This window comes from Microtus oregoni, unplaced genomic scaffold (genome assembly GCF_018167655.1).
Source record: "Microtus oregoni isolate MIOR12 unplaced genomic scaffold, Mior012 000025F_ref0000491, whole genome shotgun sequence".
In the NCBI taxonomy this organism is placed as follows: Eukaryota; Metazoa; Chordata; class Mammalia; order Rodentia; family Cricetidae; genus Microtus; species Microtus oregoni.
The window spans coordinates 12,748,621-12,767,721 of NW_024543084.1; the positions used below are offsets into that span (position 1 = coordinate 12,748,621).

At 45.3% G+C, this 19,101-nt stretch overlaps 1 protein-coding gene across 2 annotated transcripts in view; it reads left to right on the forward strand.

The window, feature by feature from the left end:
* Positions 1-19,101, forward strand: part of Ddx31 (DEAD-box helicase 31) — a 71,676-nt gene that overhangs the window by 39,157 nt on the left and 13,418 nt on the right. Inside the window, exons 17-19 of one of the 2 annotated variants that reach the window (XM_041674875.1) lie at positions 3,548-3,629; positions 9,357-9,468; positions 15,849-16,014. In XM_041674875.1, coding sequence (XP_041530809.1) covers positions 3,548-3,629; positions 9,357-9,468; positions 15,849-16,014 — 360 coding nt within the window. Of the gene's footprint in view, positions 1-3,547; positions 3,630-9,356; positions 9,469-15,848; positions 16,015-19,101 lie in introns of those variants that run through there. The other variant, XM_041674876.1, reaches the window with a different exon arrangement.

Below are 19,101 nucleotides of genomic sequence, written 5' to 3' on the forward strand. Positions count from 1 at the left end.
AGCACATGTTTGGTCTCACTCATGAGATGCCCTGTGTTGTTCAGGTAGTTCATCTCTCCCTTCTGGTTATATCTCCACCTGGATCAGTGCCCTCCAGTGTGGGACTGCTTGATACTCCTTGTGGCCTGCCAGGGGGCTCCCCAGGCCTATTCACTCTGTCACAGTCCTCAGAACCTGAGGGGCCACAGTTACAAGTGGCATGTGTCAAACACCAGAGCTAACAGCATAGGTGTTTCTATCTCTTGTCTTGATTTCTTTTTAATAAACACATTCAGGTTAATTTCTGTGCAGGGTTCAAAAATGAACCTAAAATTGAAAAGGGACAGTGACTAATTCAAATAGGAATTATTAGTGAGCCAATTATTTTAAAGATATATTAATTACCGTCTTCTTGAATGTCAGCACTTCTGTGCTGTTTACATGAAAGAAAAGACACAGGAAGGCCAGGCTTTGACATGAGTGTTGAGAAAGATGAGTATAGGGACATGTCAGAGGAAAGGAGCTGAGCATTTCAGGGGTATCTGCAGAGTCTCAGTAAAAACTGTCACATAGGATGAGGGTCCCAGCCTGCTGCCACCTGTCTCATGACTAGACGTAATCATTCTAAATACTGGACCCTGGGTTACTAGGGAGCAGCAGGCATCACAATTCTTTGATATCTTTATGCAGGCTGTTGCTTTGACTTAATGCAAACTAAAATAAACTCTAATAAGAAAGAGTGAATTGTCAGAGCTGGAGTTGGTAGAATACTTGCTAATATGCACAGATCCCTGGGTTATAACTCAAGTATGGAGAAAACCGAGTATAGTGGGACAGACCTGTAGCCATAGTATTTGGGAGAATCAGAAGTTCAAGGTTATCTGCAACTCAGTGAGTTCAAGGCCAGTCTGGATTTTTGCGTTGTCTCAAAAAAAAAAAAGAAAAAAAAAACTTAAAAAAATGTTTTTTTTTTAGAAAAATCACATTATTTGCAATAGAAAGGATAGCCCGGAACATTTTTGAAATCTAAAGGGCACATTAATCATTAAAAAGGAGTCAGTGGAGGAGGGGGATGTGCATGTCTTGTGCTTGAGAACACAAGAACTAGGCATTGGGTGCTGAGTAGCTGCTGAACTGCCGCCTGCCTTGTGTGGGGGCTGCAGAGCTTTCCTTACAGTTCACACTAGCATACTGGGCAAGAGCAGGTGCCCGAGCTGTTACTGCCTCCATCTGAGTGCTCAGACTTGGTTTCTCAGTCCTTCTCACTTGTTTATGGTGCTAGTTCCTTCCTGCTTTAAGTACTTGCTTAGAAAGGTATTGCTGGTTTATTAAAATGTAATCCGCCTGCACTAGCCTCCTGAAGGCTGGGATTAAAGGCCTGCACTATGACTGCCCGCCATTTATCACATCTTTTAGCCCTAGCTGTTTATCACATTTTTTTCCTCTCGGTTTTAAAATTTCACTCCCATTTTTGTTGTTGTTGTTTTGTCTTGTTATCTTGTGGTCTAAGACAGGATCTTACTCTGTAACCTAGGTTGGCCTTGAACTCACTTGGGCTTTTGTCAGTCCTCCTGCCTTAGCCTCCCACATGCTGTAATTGTAGCTGTGAGCCACCAAACCCCACTTCACTCCAAGTTCTTACATTTGTGTACCTGTGTCTGCTCCCTCCCACAAAGGTAGCAAATGGGAGTCAAATGGGACAGAGAGAAGCCTAAGTGCAGCTGTGTCCCCGTGTGTCGTCGTCGCCCCCCCCCCCCCCGTTAGTGTTCAGGTGTAGGAGGCGGATTTCAGTCACACGCCTGCCTCTGTCCTTCACGGGTGGGGGTGGGCAGGAGAAAATGCTCTGGGAGAAGGAGTACACTGGCCTTGCCTCCGGTCTTCCCAGCCCTCACTCCTGCTGCAGCCACCTCTCCCTGCTGTACAGACATCTGTCCTTCCCAGGTCTGTGTGATACTGAGGGTGGGGGCTAGGGCTTGGCACTCAGGAGGAGTTGACACATCTCAGTTTGTGGCTGTCAGATGTGGCATTTTCGTTCATAGCCTTGTCAGAGTAACCGTTGGGGAAAGGAGAGAATTGTCTTCGCCGGTAAGAGGTTGCCATTCGTGTTTTAATTTGCTGTTACATTTTCCGAAAGAAGAAAGAAAACATACAACAAAATCATTTGTCTCTTCATGATGTGTTTCTCTCCCCTGGAGCTCCTCCTTCCCTTTGCTCTGGAAGCCGAGCTCAGCAACTCACATTTTCTATCTCTGATTGTGCTTCCATGTTGCTCCCAGTTCCAGAGCCACAAGGTCTTGTAGTTGCTGGGTGTATTGGAAGCCCAGATGCTTCTCAGTCGTGGTCTCTTATTTTGACTCCTAGCTTCAACAGTTTGCTTGCATATGACTCCAGGTTTGGGGATCATTTGGTCATCAGCCCTGAATGATGAAGAGACAAGTATTAAAGATTCTCTAGAGTAGACAAAGAACAGAGGAGCTGTGAATAGAACTGAGGCAGTTAACATCACCACTGTAGTCTTTGCCCATAGTTAAGGGGTTTTCTAACAACTTGTTTAAAATGGTTATTTCCTTGTCTGCTCAAGTCCAAGTATTACATCAGGAAACAAGCCTTCTGTGTTAGTAACCAAGCCTTAGTTAAGTAATGGCAGAGGACTGGCAAGGTAGTTCCATCCCCAGGACGCACGTGTTAGAACTGGCTCCTGCAGTTGCTCTTTGACCCCCACACAAGCCATGTTATATGTATGGGTTCATGTACATACACAAGCACATACAAATAAATAAGAATAGTACAGGCCTAGTATGGTGATATTTGCTCATAATCCCAGCCCTGGGTAGAGGCAGGAAGATCAAGGGCAACCTAGGTTCCGTATTGAGTCAAGGATAGCAACCTAGAGTACATGAGACCATGCCTGAAAAAAGTGGATGAAAAAAGGAGACAAGATGAGTGGCCAGATAGAAGGAAGAAGTCATGTGTCAGGTAACCTGCCTTAGACCCATCAGGGAAGTGGAAGTGCAGTGGACACTGGCTGACTTGGTCCTGTTGCTACCCTCCCTTTTATCAGATGTCTAAAAGCCTAAAAATATTACCCTTGCTGGGTGTGGATGGTGCACGCCTTTAATATCAGCACTTGGGAGGCAGAGGCAGGTGAATCTCTGAATTTGAGGCCAACCTGGTCTACAGAATGAGTTCCAAGACAGCCAGGGCTACACAGAGAAACCCTGTTCAGGAGAGAGGGAGGAAGAGAAAGAAAAGGAAAGAAAGGAAGGAAGAAAGGGAGAGAAAAAAATTTAAGAATTTTTATTAACATTTATTTATGCTGTGTGGGGGGCATGGTATTTAAGTATTAAGGTCAGAGGACAACTCTGTGTAGGTCCTGGTGCCTAAAGTGAAATTGTGGGCTTGGTAGCATGCTTTTGTACCAGCTGAGGTACTCGCTAGCCTACTGTTTCTTCTCAGGTGTTGTTTGTACTGTCCGAGTCTAGTTTCAGGACAGGCCAGTTTTATACTTCAGAATTTGGGCTATATCTGGGAAAGTTAAAACGCTGACTTGCATGTGTTCTTCTTACAGTGTTTCTGAGATTAAGATGGAAGATATTTTGGCTGTCCTGAGAAAGGATGATTGTTTTAAAAGGAGACAGAGAGGGGTCCAGGTAAGTGGCTCATATTTTGATCTGGGCAGTGGGGTCTTCATATGTGGGCTCTTTGTTCTGCCAAACAGAGTGTATATTTTAAGGACTGTGAGTATTAGCTGAAGTCAGATCTTGATGATTGTGGGGTTTTCCTATTCTTCCCTCTGGATGTGTTTGCTAGTCTCATCCAGTTAATGGGCGCCAGTCCATTCTGGAGGACTGCCAGGCAGCAGCAGGCTCCACAGAAAGGAGGTCTAGGGCATCGAATCTGGAGCCAGCATTGTAAGTTCACCCAGGTGGTGGCCCCTCTCATCATCAAGGCCACTTACTAGACCTGTCCATCCATGGCAGAATGGAAGAAATAAATATCTCTGTCTCTCTTTCAGACACACTTAGGTTGTCCATTTTTTAATGTGAGTGCACTGTCCACAGAGGAAGAGTAAAGTTAAGATCATTAAGAAGAAAAATGTTTACTATGCACGCAGCTCCATATGGAGATAGCGAGCTGTGCTCACTCACAGACCTGAGCATTCCCCCCCCCCCCCGCCCCCGCCTCTCAGCCCAACCCCTCTAATCCATTGCTCAATGTAGCGTATGCACATGTGTGTTGATCTATGTGGCTTGGCTAATTACTTGAATATTTCACGTTTATTTTCTTAGACCTGATGCAGTGGGAAAATCAGAGCCATTTAGATCAGGCTGAGCTATTCCTCTCATGCATCAGGTGCCCTTATTTGTACCGATGCTGCCTTTGAGGCAGGTCTAGATTTGCCTGGCCCTGGCTTAAACTCTTCTTTCAGAGCACACCTAAAAGAGTTTACATCAGTAAGTAGTTTTGTGTGGGGCTCCCCTAAATCTTTCTAGTAACTTCATGAGGTAGCTAGGACCTCAGGAGAGTGGTACTTAGAGTGAAGGAGCTGCACAGCCAGTGAAGCTAGCAATCTACCCTCAGAGCACTCTTATCAACCTTGCACTGCGGCTCCACAGCCCAGGAGAGCTGAAGTGCTGCTTTGTTTCTTTGTTTTGTTGATGAGACAGGGTTTCAGTGTGTAATGTAACTCAGACTGGCTTTGGACTCAGAGTCCTGCTGGCTCAGCCTCACCAGTGCTGAGTGTCCAGGTATGCACCACACGACCAGCTGGAAGTGCTCTTTTCCAGTGGCACTGAGGGATCTGCCCAAGACCTTGGTGTACACTGTATTTTACAACAGAGCCGCACTCTGAACTCCACACTGAATTGGTTTTTTCTGGTAGAGATGTTTGATGTTTCCACAGAGGTGGTTTGGTCTGTAACTGATACCACACCACAGATCCTGGTGACTAGAAAAGGCTGTTAAAGATGCAGTTGATCAACAAGTTATTTTAAGTGATTTTTCATGTGAAAGAAACATCACAACCATAACTAGAGTGAGCTTATCAGTATATTTTTAAGGGATTAAGGACCTCTGTTTATTCTGTAACTATTATGCTTAAATTTTTTTTTAAATGTTTTAATGCCCCTGTAGCTACTTCAGTCTACTTCTTGAGGTTCCAGTCCAGCTCTGCAGTGCCAGCAGGGAGCTTGAGAGCTATGGAGGGTGCGGAGTTGAAAGTGGGTGAAGAGCAGGTCCTTGGTTCATCTTCTTAGCTGGTGCCCCTGGGAAGTGCTAGCCTTTGCAGGTCTCAGCTTCTTCATGTGTAAAGTAGAGATGTACATACTCTTCTAAGGAGAGGGTAGTGTGAGATATACTATGAAGTAGGGGAGGCCACACAGTGTGATGGCCACACTTTCCTGGCAGTGCTGTATAAAGAAATGGAACATATGTGCCTGCCATTCGGAAATGAGAAATGGCTAGAAAATGACAAAATGAGATCCAAAAAGTTGGGTCAAACTTAACCTTCTCCAGACTTTTTCTGGGACCAGCTTTGGTTTGAGTTTTATCCCTAAACAGACTTTTCTCTACAGGGAGGTGCTCCTTTTATCTGTCTGAAGAGTGCCCCCACCCCCAGGAGGACTTGTCCTCAGGGAAGGAACAGAGCAGCTGCATTTCTCTCTATCCTTTCAGCAACTAGCCATGTCATTTTTAACATCTGCCCTTATGTGGTCTTGTAGCATCAGTTCTTTTCCGTAAGCCTTTCCTGGCTGGGGGCCAGACTCAAAGACGTCCTGAGCCCTAGAGAGCCATTGTAAAGGCCTGGGCAAGAGTCAAGCCAGCCTGGACTCGGAGTCTTTGCCTCGCAGCTGGTATCTATGTGGCCTTGGGCAGATTGTCTTCCTCCTGAACTCAGTCTTCCTGTCTATAGAAGGAGAATGAGACTGTCCATATTTGAGGGTTGTCTGGAGTTTTAATTGAAATGAGGCAGAAACAACTCATTGTTACTTCCAAACCATGTGAGTTCTCCAGAGCAGAGACAGCCATCTCCCCAGCTCACCCAGGCTCCCACCTTTGGGTAGAAATGAGTTGGATGCTTTTATAGTTTTACAGTTTGCTGCTATTTGTTTGAGGGGGAAGTCTAAGTAAGATTGGGTTTTCACTGACATTACCAGATATGATTAACTTGGAAAACTAAATTTCATCACACGAGACTTCCCGTTGACTGAGACCTGGCTTGTAGGACCAAGTTTCATTTTAATGCGAAGGAAAGAATGCCTGATCTCAGTTGCTGTGTTGCATCACATAGATAACTGGCCTGGAAGGGTGCAGTGGGTGCTGGGTCAGCTTCTGTTCTGTTTCTCATGGAAAGTATACCAGGTAATCCCTCCCTGCAACACAGACAGCTCTGCAGCAGATGCACAAGTGGCCAGCATACAGATGCTGCATCTCGTTACCTTGCTCGTGTTCTTCACCAGCTCCACTCGAGCCCATGGTAAATGTCCCTTTGGCACACACATTTTTGGGCTTCCATGAACAGAAGGAAAGCGAGTGAAGCATCTGTAAAATGTATATTTCATATTTAGGTGTATGAAATATATATACAGCTGCGTCTGGGTGTGAGTGTTCACCTTCTTACAAAGAGAATAAATTTGATCTTTCAGGTTGACTGGGAGGCACTCAGAAGGTTCTGGGGACCATGGAGTGAAGCTTAGCTTGGCAGGAAAGTGATTAAAACAAAATTCTCCCATTTAGTTAACTATATCTTGGAAGTTGGCTGTTCAGCACAATGCCTCCACTGTGCACACACCCTGCCCACCACTGCCATCACCTAGAACTTTTCATAGTCAGAGTGCTCCAGCCTAGCTTTCTCTGAGGCATCTGTCTCTTGGCTGCTGGGTTTTGTGAAGCTTTCAGGGAGAGAATGTGCACCCTCCCAGCATGTTTTCATCCAAGTTTTTTTTTTTAATTTTTTTTTTTTTTTTTTTTTGGTGTGTGTGTCCCATGTGCTCTACTTGTAAAATTCTCCAAACTGTCGCCGGCATTGGAAAGTGTTAAAACCAGATCAGAGCCCCTAGCTCATTCTTTCTCATAGTCTTTTGTCTCCAGGATCAGTGGGGTGTTGCAGACAGAGGCACACCGAGAGCCAGTAGAAGGCTGGAAGCATGTTTTTCTCAACTGCCCGTAGTCTGCTAGCTGCAGGTTGGCTTCATTAGCCAGTAGCCAGCTTGTGATTGTGAGGGTGGGAGAGGCAGGTGCTGCCTGCTCACAAGCCTCGGGGCTCTGACCCACTCTCATTACAGGAGCATTTACCTGTCTAGGGCTGAGGTGGCACTGCCGAACTCTGCCCCGTTCTGTCTTCAGTTTAAATTTAGACCATCCTCCCCACAACCAAAAATTGCCTCATTCATTCTCAGGAGGGGCAGTCTGAAAGTATTTCTGGAATTGGGGGTAAGACATGTTTTTTCCTAAATGTATTGTTTTCTGTCATTAACTTTTTCTTATGTTTCACTAAAACTGACCTCATCATTTTAACGGTGTAAGCCTGATTTTATCGTTTTTCTACACATTTCACTTGTACATACACTCACATTATATATATGTAATTTTTTTTTTTGGTTGGGAAGAAAAGATGCCTCATTTTGAACCCTAAAGGGGGAATAAGAAAAGCCCTTTGTAATATATCGCCATCTTATCACTAAACCCCTGACAGTTGTGACACAGAAGCACGTCACCTGTCACTTGAGCTTGAGGTCTCTTTAATTTTCTCCTGGAATTCGCACCAGGCTGTCTTTAATTTGAGGCCTTTATTGGAATTCTGAAACCTCTCTGCCTCCCTGGCTCTCAGATCTATTCTGAGAGCTGTTACAGAATGTATACAATAACCAACAGAGGGATTCAGAGAGGGCTGCAGCTCTGTTTATTTAACACTCTAGAGGGATTTTTGTGCTTATTCGGTCCTGGCTGCCCGGCTTTCAATATCGCTTTGACAACCATTCTGCCCTTCTCATTAATTTTAAACAGTTAAAACACAGGAAAAAGAGGAAAAAGTTTTCATTATTAAAGTGCTTTACTTTTTAATAACAGAGGATTCTGTCCGCCAGGGGAAAGGCCATCCTCACTAATTTCACATTCATATTAAAAAAAAAAATGCAGGCAGGGTGACAGTTGTGCTGCTGAGGTGGCTTAATGAAAGGAGGGCAGTGGAAAAGTTTGCATCTCACATCAGTTAAGAGGTGAGAAATCCTTGCTAATGACAACAGCAAATGTCCACTTTGGTAACATGACTCCTCAGTGGCGGTTCTCCTGACATCGTAGTGGATAAAACCCTTAGGGGCACTGTGTACTGTGAAATCAGCTAGACTGTCATCAGCCAAACAGGTAGCAGGATGATGTGACTACACCAAAACCATTTTCGTGTTGTTAAATCTCTATTAATGCAGAGAAGAGTGTCTGTCCAAAAAGAGGCTTTCTCTCCTCTCCCTTTTGTTCTTCCTCTTCCAGCCTTAAAAATAAAGGCGGGAGACACTGCCAGACACAGGTGCTCACACCTGTCCTCTAAGGGCAGAGAGGAGGCCTGGAGTCTACACAGGAGGAGGAGGAGTCTGGGGCACTCGGGTGACCGCCTCTTTTGGCTACAGTCTCCTTGTCCCTTGTTGGTTGTGAGATAAAGGAAATAAAAATCACAGCTTTCTAGAAGAAATTTCTAAAAGACATCTTTTCTTTGGGACTTTTAAAAGACGAAAATTGTCTTATATATTTTTAATAGTTTTCAGTGGCTACAGGGGTATTCCTGGCTGCAGGCAGCCTTTGAATGTGGCTTATTGAAAAGCTGCCTTCTTAATAGGCCCTCAGAACTCAGCTTAGTGATTACAGGCTTCTAGAGCAAACCTAAAACACTGGCAAGCAACCTCCAGGAAGGGGGAAGCAAACTCAAGACTTGGGGATATAAAGCCTTTTAAGGCTGAATTTAGGCAGATCACTGGATTGGTCTTAAGGGAAAAAAAAATGCTTTTTCCCACTGAGAAGGGGAATAAGGGAGAAAAGTTATTTAAAAAACAGCACATGTTCACTGTTTAAAATGGCAGAATTAGGCTTGGAAAACTCCAGAGTGCTTCCAAAGGTCTTTCACTCTGAACATGAGTGATAAGACGTCGTGAAGGAAAGTAGGCAAACAAATAAATAGACCTGGTCTGCTCCTTCTTAATGCCGTGTTCGTCTTTGCTTGACTTTAACATCTTTATAGCTCCCTTCTTTCCCTAGTAATATTGAAAGGATTACCCTCGTTGGCCCCTGGGTGGTTACCCTGTGATTTTACTGTTATTAAATCTATTATAAACTGCTTCATTATTCCTGACTTCAACTCTGCCTCCTTTAATCCTTCCGTCACCTCCCAGAAATCCCATGCCAGTGGCCCCCAGGAAATCCGAGAACGAGCCACAGTACTGCAGACAATATTTGAAGATTTCGTGCACTCCAGTGAGGGGATGGTCTCCTGGGCAAAGAAAGGTCGGTGGAATTCTCAGGAGATTTGGGGAGGGTAGCCCCACAAGGTGCTGGCCTCACCCTCACCACATGCTTCCATGGTTGAGAGGACATTCAGGGACCTCTGTGTACCAATCAAAGCCTTCATTCTGCAGTAATTCTGCAGGGTTTGGAATCAGGCTCAGAAGGCTTTAAAGTGATATTAAATGCTAATTTCATACATCTCCATCTTTTGCACAAATGAGGCTTTATCTTGGCTTATCTCTGGACTAGAGCTTCTGACCCAACAGCTTGGATCTTAGGGATCTGTTTTCCTCTGTCTTTGAACACCAGACAGCAGAGATGACGTGTCGGCAGAAGTAGTTGTCGGGATGGAAATTGGAGGTGAATGTAAGGGCTGGAAGCCTTAGACCTAAGGAGTTCCTGTCTGAAGGCCCAAATGAAAGTGAGAATGGTTGTGAGTACAGGCCATAAACCATGAACCTGGGCGAGTCATAGAAGTGATGCTGAAGCAGTTCTCAGACCCTTTGTGGTGTCAATTAGCCCTTGGGGCCCCGGTGGTAAGGATGGAATTGACAGCTCCTCTTGAGCAGTGGGAGTGGTTACAGTCGCTGACTCTTTTCCCTAGTGGAATGTTCCTGCTGCTGACTAATTTATTCTAATAAGACCCAAATTGGAGCCAGGCAGTGGTGGTGCAAGCCTTTAATCCCATCACTGGGAAGCAGGTACAGGCAGGTTTCTTGAGTTCAAGGCCAGCCTGGTCTACGAGCAAGTTACAGGGCAGCTAGGGCTACACAGAGAAACCCCGTCCCCAAACCAAACTGAAGAACCCAAGTTGGAGGAGTACACAGTTCTTTTTGGGGGTTCCTTGAGATATTTGAGGAAAATGAAGTTTGTTTGTTTTCTTTTTAAACAGAAAGTCATTCTGTAGTGTAGGCTGGCCTCAAACTCAACACTGTCTGCCTACTGAGTGCTTGGATTGAAGGTGTTACCAAGCTTGACTATTCTTTTAAAAATAGTTTTTATTTAGTTTTGAGACAGATGGGTCTTAAACTTGGGCAAGCATGTACCACCGCTCCCAGCCAGAAGTATCTTTTTAAAAGTAATTTATTTGGCAGTGTTACTAGAGTTTGGTGCTGTTCCAGATACTTCAGTGCTATGAGGAGGCCAGTAAAAAGCATCCTCTGCTTTGTAAGCTGGTATATTAAAGGTATGGCAGCAGCTGTGGGATAAGGAGTGTCGTACCTAGTGTTTTAGATAGTGGTACAGACTACAGAAAGGGACAACAGGTAAGGGGGAGGCAGGTGTGTGTGGTTGAGGCTAGAGTAAGTCCCACTTAGAAGGTGATACTTAAACAAAGCCAAATGGGATAAGTATATTCTGAAGGAAGGCACAAGAATGGGTTAGCGGGGCTGGAGAGATGGCTCAGAGGTTAAGAGCATTGCCTGCTCTTCCAAAGGTCCTGAGTTCAATTCCCAGCAACCACATGGTGGCTCACAACCATCTGTAATGAGGTCTGGTGCCCTCTTCTGGCCTGCAGACATACACACAGACAGAATATTGTATACATAATAAATAAATAAATATTTGGAAAAAAAAAATGGGTTAGCTAGGGCAGACTCCCGTAGGTCTTGAAGGCTGCTCTGAGGTCTGTAGGGTTACTCTGAGAACTTTGAACTAAGGTGTGGCTCAATGCGCCAAAGGGGTTTGGTTGATTAGTTAATTTTTTATGTTGTGTTTGTTTTTTTTTTTGTTTGTTTGTCTTTGGTTTTTTTGAGACAAGGTTTCTCTTGTAGCCCTGGCTATCCTGTAACTCACTTTGTAGACCAGGCTGGCCTCTGTCTCTGCCTACTGTGTGCTGGGATTAAAGGCGTGCACTACCATGCCCAGCTTGGCCCTAGGTTTTAAAACACCACCTGGCTGCCATGTGAGAATTGGCCCTAAGGTAAGATTGAAAGCTGGAGATTGGGCTCCAGGGAGTAGACATCAAGCAATAGATGAGAAAAACAGAGCAGCAGGACTGGAGATGCAATTCAGTGGTCGAACACTTGCCCAGACAGCACAAAGCCCCCTAGCTCCATCCCCAACACTGACAGCAGCAACAAAAAGATAAACAGACGTTTTCAGATAGCCATCATTATCCCTCAGCCCAGGGTTTGGTTATCAAAACACTTCAAATAGAATATAATGATATCTATTATTGCCAGCCATATACAATTGGTGTGTGTCCTTCTATTCATTTCTCTAATAATACTGTCTTTGGCATTTTCCAAAGTGAATTTAACAATTCCCCGTAGTTCTCAAGAACCTTCCTGTAGATTTTGACCTTTGGAGGAAGGTGACTGGTACAGCTGAATTTGGGTTGGTAGTGACATCACAGTGGAAAGAAAGAGGCCTGTCCACACTGTCCACTTTGGTTTTGTCAGTGGTATTCCCATACCTTGGCAAGATTGCCCTATGTAGGAGCCTGGATAGTCCCTTGAAAGTCAGCAACAAGCAGTTGTCAGAGACTGTCTGTCATCAGCCATCTATTGAAGCTGTAGTAGCAGAGCTGCTTCCCATATTTGTGGTGTTTCCATACAAGAAGAAAATGTGTAGAGCACTTCTCTTGTTTGCCTACTGACTTTCACTCCAGATTTATAAGGGCTGGAACCAGCTGCCCTCACCCCTTAGATCTCAGTCACCTACCTCGGGAACCAAGACCTTCACTAATTTCTCCTGTTACTTAGGATTGTAACTGGGAGGTTTGGAGGAATGTATCTGCATCTGGCACTCTAAAGGAACTGAACCTATGACCTACAAAAAGTTATTGTACCCACCCCATAAATGGATACCACCTTTGCATTTCAGTTTACATATACAAATTTCTCAACCAGCTTGCTTCCTTTTGAGACACTGCAGAACCTGCCTCATGAATAGTTAACAATGCAGCTGGCCTTGCCTTTATGGCAGAAAACTAGGTAGAAAGTATGCTTTGTTGTCCTTTTGCATTTTTCAACCCCATCGTTATTAATAGTCAGTTTAATTGTCCCCAGTCTTTAGAACAGTCATTCCTTTTCCTCCCCTCTGTGTGTTGTTTAGCTAGGGACTTGGACTGCAGAAGTAATTATAATATGTTCTCAGTCTAGATTCTCAAAGTTTTGGAGAGCAGAGTTTGCCTACACATGCCCCTGTTCCCATAGTCTGTCATCTCCATCTGCTAGCCTCCCTGCAGAGATCATGTGTAGCCCTTACACCTGTGCTTGGAAAAGACGCTTTTTCTTGTTTTTTTTGTTTGTTTTTTGTTTTTCGGGACAAGGTTTCTCTGTAGCTTTGGAGCATATCCTGGAACTAGTTCTTGTAGACCAGGCTGGCCTCGAACTTATAGAGATCCACCTGCCTCTGCTTCTTAAGTGCTGGGATTAAAGGCGTGCGCCACCACCACCTGGCGGAAAGGATACTTCTTTAGTGGTAATACATTTACCTCCTCACCTCAGTGGGAAGGCACAGCTGCCAAGTGCTTTGTCTTTTAAGAGACCCATTTACAAGGCATTTCTTTTCTCACGTCCTTTGGATAATGTGGCTGTTGGTATAGGTATGTATGTCTTTGTGCTGGACCAGATGATGTAGGGCAGGAGGAGTGGCTCCAGCCTGCAGTATTGTTCCTCTGCCTTCTTATCCTAGGAGTCATCTGTATAACATTCCTATTCCTGATCCAGATGCCCATGAATAAAAAAGGACAGGGTGTCCAAGTGGATTATTTTAGACAAATTCACTCTAATTCATATACCTTAAGTAGCTCCCTGGAAATAAGAGCTGGCAACTAAAATGCTCAATTTTCATTGCCTGTAGCTCCGTCCGTCACTCTGAATAAACGTCTCCTTCCAGTTCTCCACTTTCTGCTGTGCTGGTCCCACACAGCAGAAATGTTCCTTTTGTGCATTATAGACACTGCCAGCATGAACCACATCCTGCCCCTGCTGTCTCAGAGTTAGCCAAACATGGAAGTCCATGCAAGTGTGCAAGGACAGCCAGCTGTCTTGGTCCCCAGTGACACTAGAACCTGGAAGACACAAAGGTTTAGTAAAAATATGCAGTGTGAAATGCTGCCTGGGCCGATGTCTGGGCATAAACATTTCCTGCCATTGCTCAGCAACTTGTTATCCCTATAAAGCTTCCAGCTGGGCACCTACATCTCTTAGGACAAATATCGATCTACTTTCTTGCTTCCTGGAAGTGTGTGTTATGGAGCAGGAGGGTAGTGAACCAGGTAGATATCCAGGGCTCAGCTGCTTATGTGAAGAGTGGCATCCAGGAAGTGAAATATGGGCTGACTTTGGGGTGACCTAGACTCTTGGATTGGCTTGGCTCATTGGGGTGTTTTAGACCAGAGGTAAGTGCTGGAATTGGGAGAAGAAAGGGAAATAGAGGAGTTGGGTTTTAGTGGTCACTGCAGTGTCAGCAAGTTTCTCTCTGAGAATGTACCTGGGTGGGACCTGTACTGGAACCCTCTAGACAGTGCAGACCATTTGAAGTGTTAAAGATGCTCTTTGAAAGAGCTGGTCCCTGGTTATTGGAAGGGGAGTGAACACAGATTTAAGAGAGAGGTACAGAGGAGTTGCCGTGCTTATTATTTCTCATCGATTGGGAAAAGGAGTTCACTTTGCTCAGTAAATAGAGCTTTGATGGATTCCCAGGATCCTTCCAGGAGATGATCTGCTAAAATGACACTTTTTATTACTGTTCATAAACGACAATCTCCAGGTGCTGCTGGGATATTACACTTAAGCTGTGGGCAAACTTGCCAGTCCAGTGGCTCAACCACCCAGGTGAGGGAGGCTGGGTCTTGATGCCTCTTTCATCAGCAGTACAGGGCTAGTTCCAGCCCTTCTGGTAGAGGAGCCAGATGTGAAAGTCAAAAAGCAGCAGTGGGCAGAATACATTGCATATTCTCCCTCTGCTGGGGGCGCGGGGGGGGGGGGGACGACAAGGCGTTCACTTTCTCTTGTTGTGGGATATTCAGGGAGTCAGATATAGGAAAGTCTGTCTACAGGGGGATGTCTGGGTAAGGCACAAGGGCCCAGCCAAAACACCAGCACCCAGGAATGGAGGCCAGATCTCCTCTAGCTCAGATGGCATCCAGAACCCATTCCTCCTAACTGTGAAGTGGGGCTGCAGCTTTGCAGTTGGGCTCTCTAAACGTTTAGCAGGTACCCCAGTCAACTGTTACCTGCACTATTTTAGTTTTTATAATTTCCTTTCTCCTTGGCATACATGTATACATTAACTATTCAAAAAAATTAACTGATTTTATTCCTAATATAATTATCTAAAAATTTTTGTAAGAAAATGTTGAGCATTTAGTTTCTTCATTTATTCTACTATATGTAACAAACAGGTATCAAGTACATACTATATGCCAGGCACTGTGGTCGGCCTTGAGACTGTGTATAACAAAAGAAAAAACAAGCCCTACCCAGTTGAATTGTTGCAAACTCTTTAGTAAAGACAAATTTTATACAATTTATTTGAGTGATAATTTTGGCTACAATTGTTCAGGGATTTTTTTAACTTTTATTGTTTTAATTATGTGTATTTGTGTGCATCTGTGTGGTATGCATAGGTAAATTCAGTTGCCTAGGGAGGAACAAATGAAAGTGAGAATGGTTGTGAGTACAGGCCATAAACCATGAACCTGGGCGAGTCATAGAAGTGATGCTGAAGCAGTTCTCAGACCCTTTGTGGTGTCAATTAGCCCTTGGGGCCCCGGTGGTAAGGATGGAATTGACAGCTCCTCTTGAGCAGTGGGAGTGGTTACAGTCGCTGACTCTTTTCCCTAGTGGAATGTTCCTGCTGCTGACTAATTTATTCTAATAAGACCCAAATTGGAGCCAGGCAGTGGTGGTGCAAGCCTTTAATCCCATCACTGGAAAGCAGGTACAGGCAGGTTTCTTGAGTTCAAGGCCAGCCTGGTCTACAGAGCAAGTTACAGGGCAGCTAGGGCTACACAGAGAAACCCCGTCCCCAAACCAAACTGAAGAACCCAAGTTGCAGCCTACCCTAGGGAGCTGAACCCACCCTTCATGTCAGATCCCTACATCTTAGGCATGTGGCTAAGAGCTTTGGGCTAAGAAATGCTCCTAGGAACCTAGATCCCTTCAGAGCTGGAGTTACAGGCTATTAGGTGCTGTCCAATGTGGGTGCTGTAAACCAAACTCAGGTCCTCTGCAGGGATTGTATGTCCCTCTTAACCAGTGAGCATCTCCCCAGCCCTTTAGAGACTTTACGAACATATACAAATGTGGCTTCAGGTTGACTGTTGTAATTTCCTGGTTCCTTTCTCTTTCTTGGCAAGATAAAGTTGGTAGCTTTGAGACTTCAGAACCCCTTCCCTCTCCTTACTTTCTCCTCCCTTTTTATTTTAGCTCTGCAGTCTTTCATCCGAGCCTATGCGACCTACCCCAGGGAGCTGAAGCCCATCTTCCATGTTAGATCCCTGCACCTTGGGCATGTGGCTAAGAGCTTCGGGCTAAGAGATGCTCCTAGAAACCTCAATGTCTCCATTGTGAAGAAGAAGGCAAGCTTGAAAAGGTGAGATGGGAGCTAGATGTGCAGAGCTCTTTTACATTAGCAGGCAAGGTCATCTGGAAGACTGGTGGCCAGCTCTTCTGTCGTGAGTGAGTGAGTGAGTGAGTGAGTGAGTGAGTGTGTGTGTGAGAGAGAGAGAGAGAGAGAGAGAGGTTACCACTAGTGTCTGCTTGTCTCAAAATACAGAAGCACTTGGAGCAAGGGGAAATATCATCCCTAATTCTGCAAAAAAAAATTCAGTTGGACACAAGTGTAGTGGGGGTTACTGAGCAGAAAGATGGGTCTGTTGAGTTGTCTTCATGTCCCAGTAGAGTAACTTGGGAGGCTTCTGGTGTGTTCCATATCATTAACTCTTAGCAGTCTCTGTCCTTGTGGGACTGGGGACTTAGAAGAGCCGCCTGTGCCCTACCTGTACTGTTGCTGAATCTTAACAGATGCAAAAACCAGATGCTTACCTTTTTCCCAAAAGCAACACATATCTGGGTGCAAGATTTCTTTGTCTAAAGGATCCTTGTAAAAGAAATGCCAGGGTGACAGAACTGACCTTTGAGGTCAGTTGTCCTTTTGTCTCTGGAGTCAGGGACTACGCTTGTCCCTGAGTCTAACCTTTACAGTGCTGAGCTGCATTAATGATTGCTCTCAGAGTGTCTGTATTGTATCCTTTCTCTCCTTAAGGAATGGTGTTCTTTCAGCAGCAGGCCTAGCCTCACACCATAGCCAGAGCACTGGAAACCCCCGAGAGTGCTCTGTAAGGGGCCTTGAGATAGGGGCACATCTCAGGGTTGGGTGACCTGTATAGGAAAAAGACTGAAGAAGTAAGTGCTGGAGGACAGAAACTTTTCCTCCTTTGCCCAGGTTTTGGTGTAGTTTTAGTTTTAGTTGCAAATGCTACCATGTTCCCTCTCTCACTTGAGGTTAGGCAGCCTCATGCTTTGCTGCTCTTGTCACGCTGTCTGTCCTGCTCCTTTCACCAGGAAGCACTCATTGCCTCATTAGGTTGGTCAGCACCTGACTTCAGAGGGAAGAGGGGCTGCCCAGTGTAGGATAGTGGTCTTAGAGTTGAGGGACTCAGACTTCACTTCCAGCCCCAGTCTCATGGGGTCCTGGGAAGCAAATGACTTGGTGGCAGCATTGACCTTACCTTGAGAAGCCACTAGGGAGAGAGCGACTGCCACCTCATGTCTCAGCTGACCCTAGCTAGCAGATGGGCACCAAGGCCACTATACCCCTGTGAGCAGCTGATTGAACAGGGCTTTATTCAGGGAAGAATGGGCTGATTAGCTGCTAAAGAGCATGTAAGATGGTATGGGGCTGCCTTTGATGTCTGCCTGGCGTAGCAGGGAGCCAGGCAGTGAGTGACAGCAGTGTGTCATAGGATTACTCTGAGTGGCTATGCCGCTCTCTGTTCTTACCGTGTCTCCACTCTGTAGCAGCCCTTGTCTGTTGTTGTGCCCTTCTTTTGAAGGCTTTTCTCACCATGCACCCCGCCCCTGACTTTCTAACACAGACGGGCACCGAAGAGACAGTAGGTACCTTTCTGTATTGGGGAAATGTTGTCAGTCCTGGAAGAGGAATGACTGTGCAGCTAATCTGCACATGAACCATATAATTGTGGCCAGGGTGAGTGGCAGAGAGAACCTGACAGATTGTCCACAAATCTCCGTCAGGACTCAAGCAAATGCCAGTTGCTGCTTTTTAAGGACTGGAAAGAAAAGTCCATTAAACCCCACAAGGTGCAAAGAATTGGGCCTGCTGTGGCCTTGATTATTGTTCTGAGCTGAAGTCTTCTCTGAAATCTGCCTGTCAAGAAAGAGAACCGGTTCCTTCTGTCACGTGCAGATGAGTGCAATGGTGGCACTAAGTCCTCAGTTGCTCTGCTTCCCAGTTTCTGGTGTTTACTGCCAGAAAGAATAATTACATGCTATGCACAAACTATGATGTCTGCTAGCAAAGTCCAGCCGGCTGTGATCCTACTATCATCCTCAAACAGGAAACTGGGTGCTGGTCAAGTATGAATCAAGGGCAAGGCAGGTCAGGAAACTAAGTTGCTGGGCATTCCCATGCAATGGCAAAGGGATTTTGTCTTTCATGTACACGACCTTTCTCTTTACACATCCACTTTACAGAACAAGAAAATAAGTGCCGTCTCCAATGTGCTCTCAGTGTTCAGTCTCTCAGTTCTTCCCCGAGTTCTCAAAGGGAGCAGTAAACATCTCTCGACACATGGGAATACAGCCATAGTCACAAAACCTTTTCTGGCACCTACACACAAACCTGTCAAAACAGTCCCCACCCCAAACATCTACATGTACATGTACACAGGTGCTGTTGGTAAAATATTGAATGGCCCCTTAGCAATATTCATCACAAAAACAACAGTTCCCAGGAAGCAAAAGTGGTAACAGTCCTCTAAAATTGCCATCTTCTCTGGAGACATGGGACCAGGGCCTTTCTGCTGTGCAAGGACAGTTGGACTGTTGGCTAGGGTGTCTGTCTAGGCACACGTGAGTGAGGTAAGTCCAGGAACATGCTTTGTTAGGGCCACGATTCCTTCTCACTTGGTGGGAAGTGGTTCCAAAGTAACAGAGCTGGTGTCACTGACGGTGTGGAAGTGTGAATGTGCAGTTCCTCAGTCACCCGCCGTGTGTGAACTATTCCATACACCCAGCACCACCTTCCCAAGACAGTTCGCCCAGCTCCTGCCGTCACCTCTAGTGTGCTCACCAGCGACAGCTCTGTCCCTGCTCTGTCCCAACTCATCTTTAAAATTAATGGAGGAATGGCAGTCTCAGCTTTTAGCTGTTCTTAAATGATTTTATTTTATCTGTATCATTTTTCTCAATTTATCCTAGTAGTATTACCTAGTAGTTCCCATTTTATCAAACAAGGTAAGCATTCTAAAACCTTTTTAGCCTTTCCTAGATGTGACTGTGCTTAGTCAGGGAGAAGAGCTTATTGAGGGCTGGCCCTATCAGGCCAGCCCAGCGCAAACAAGCAGTTCCTTAACCTCCATACTTCTAAAGTCCTGTAAGTCATGTCTCAACATAGGTAAACATCCTTATGGAGATCACACATGGTAGGCATTCCTTG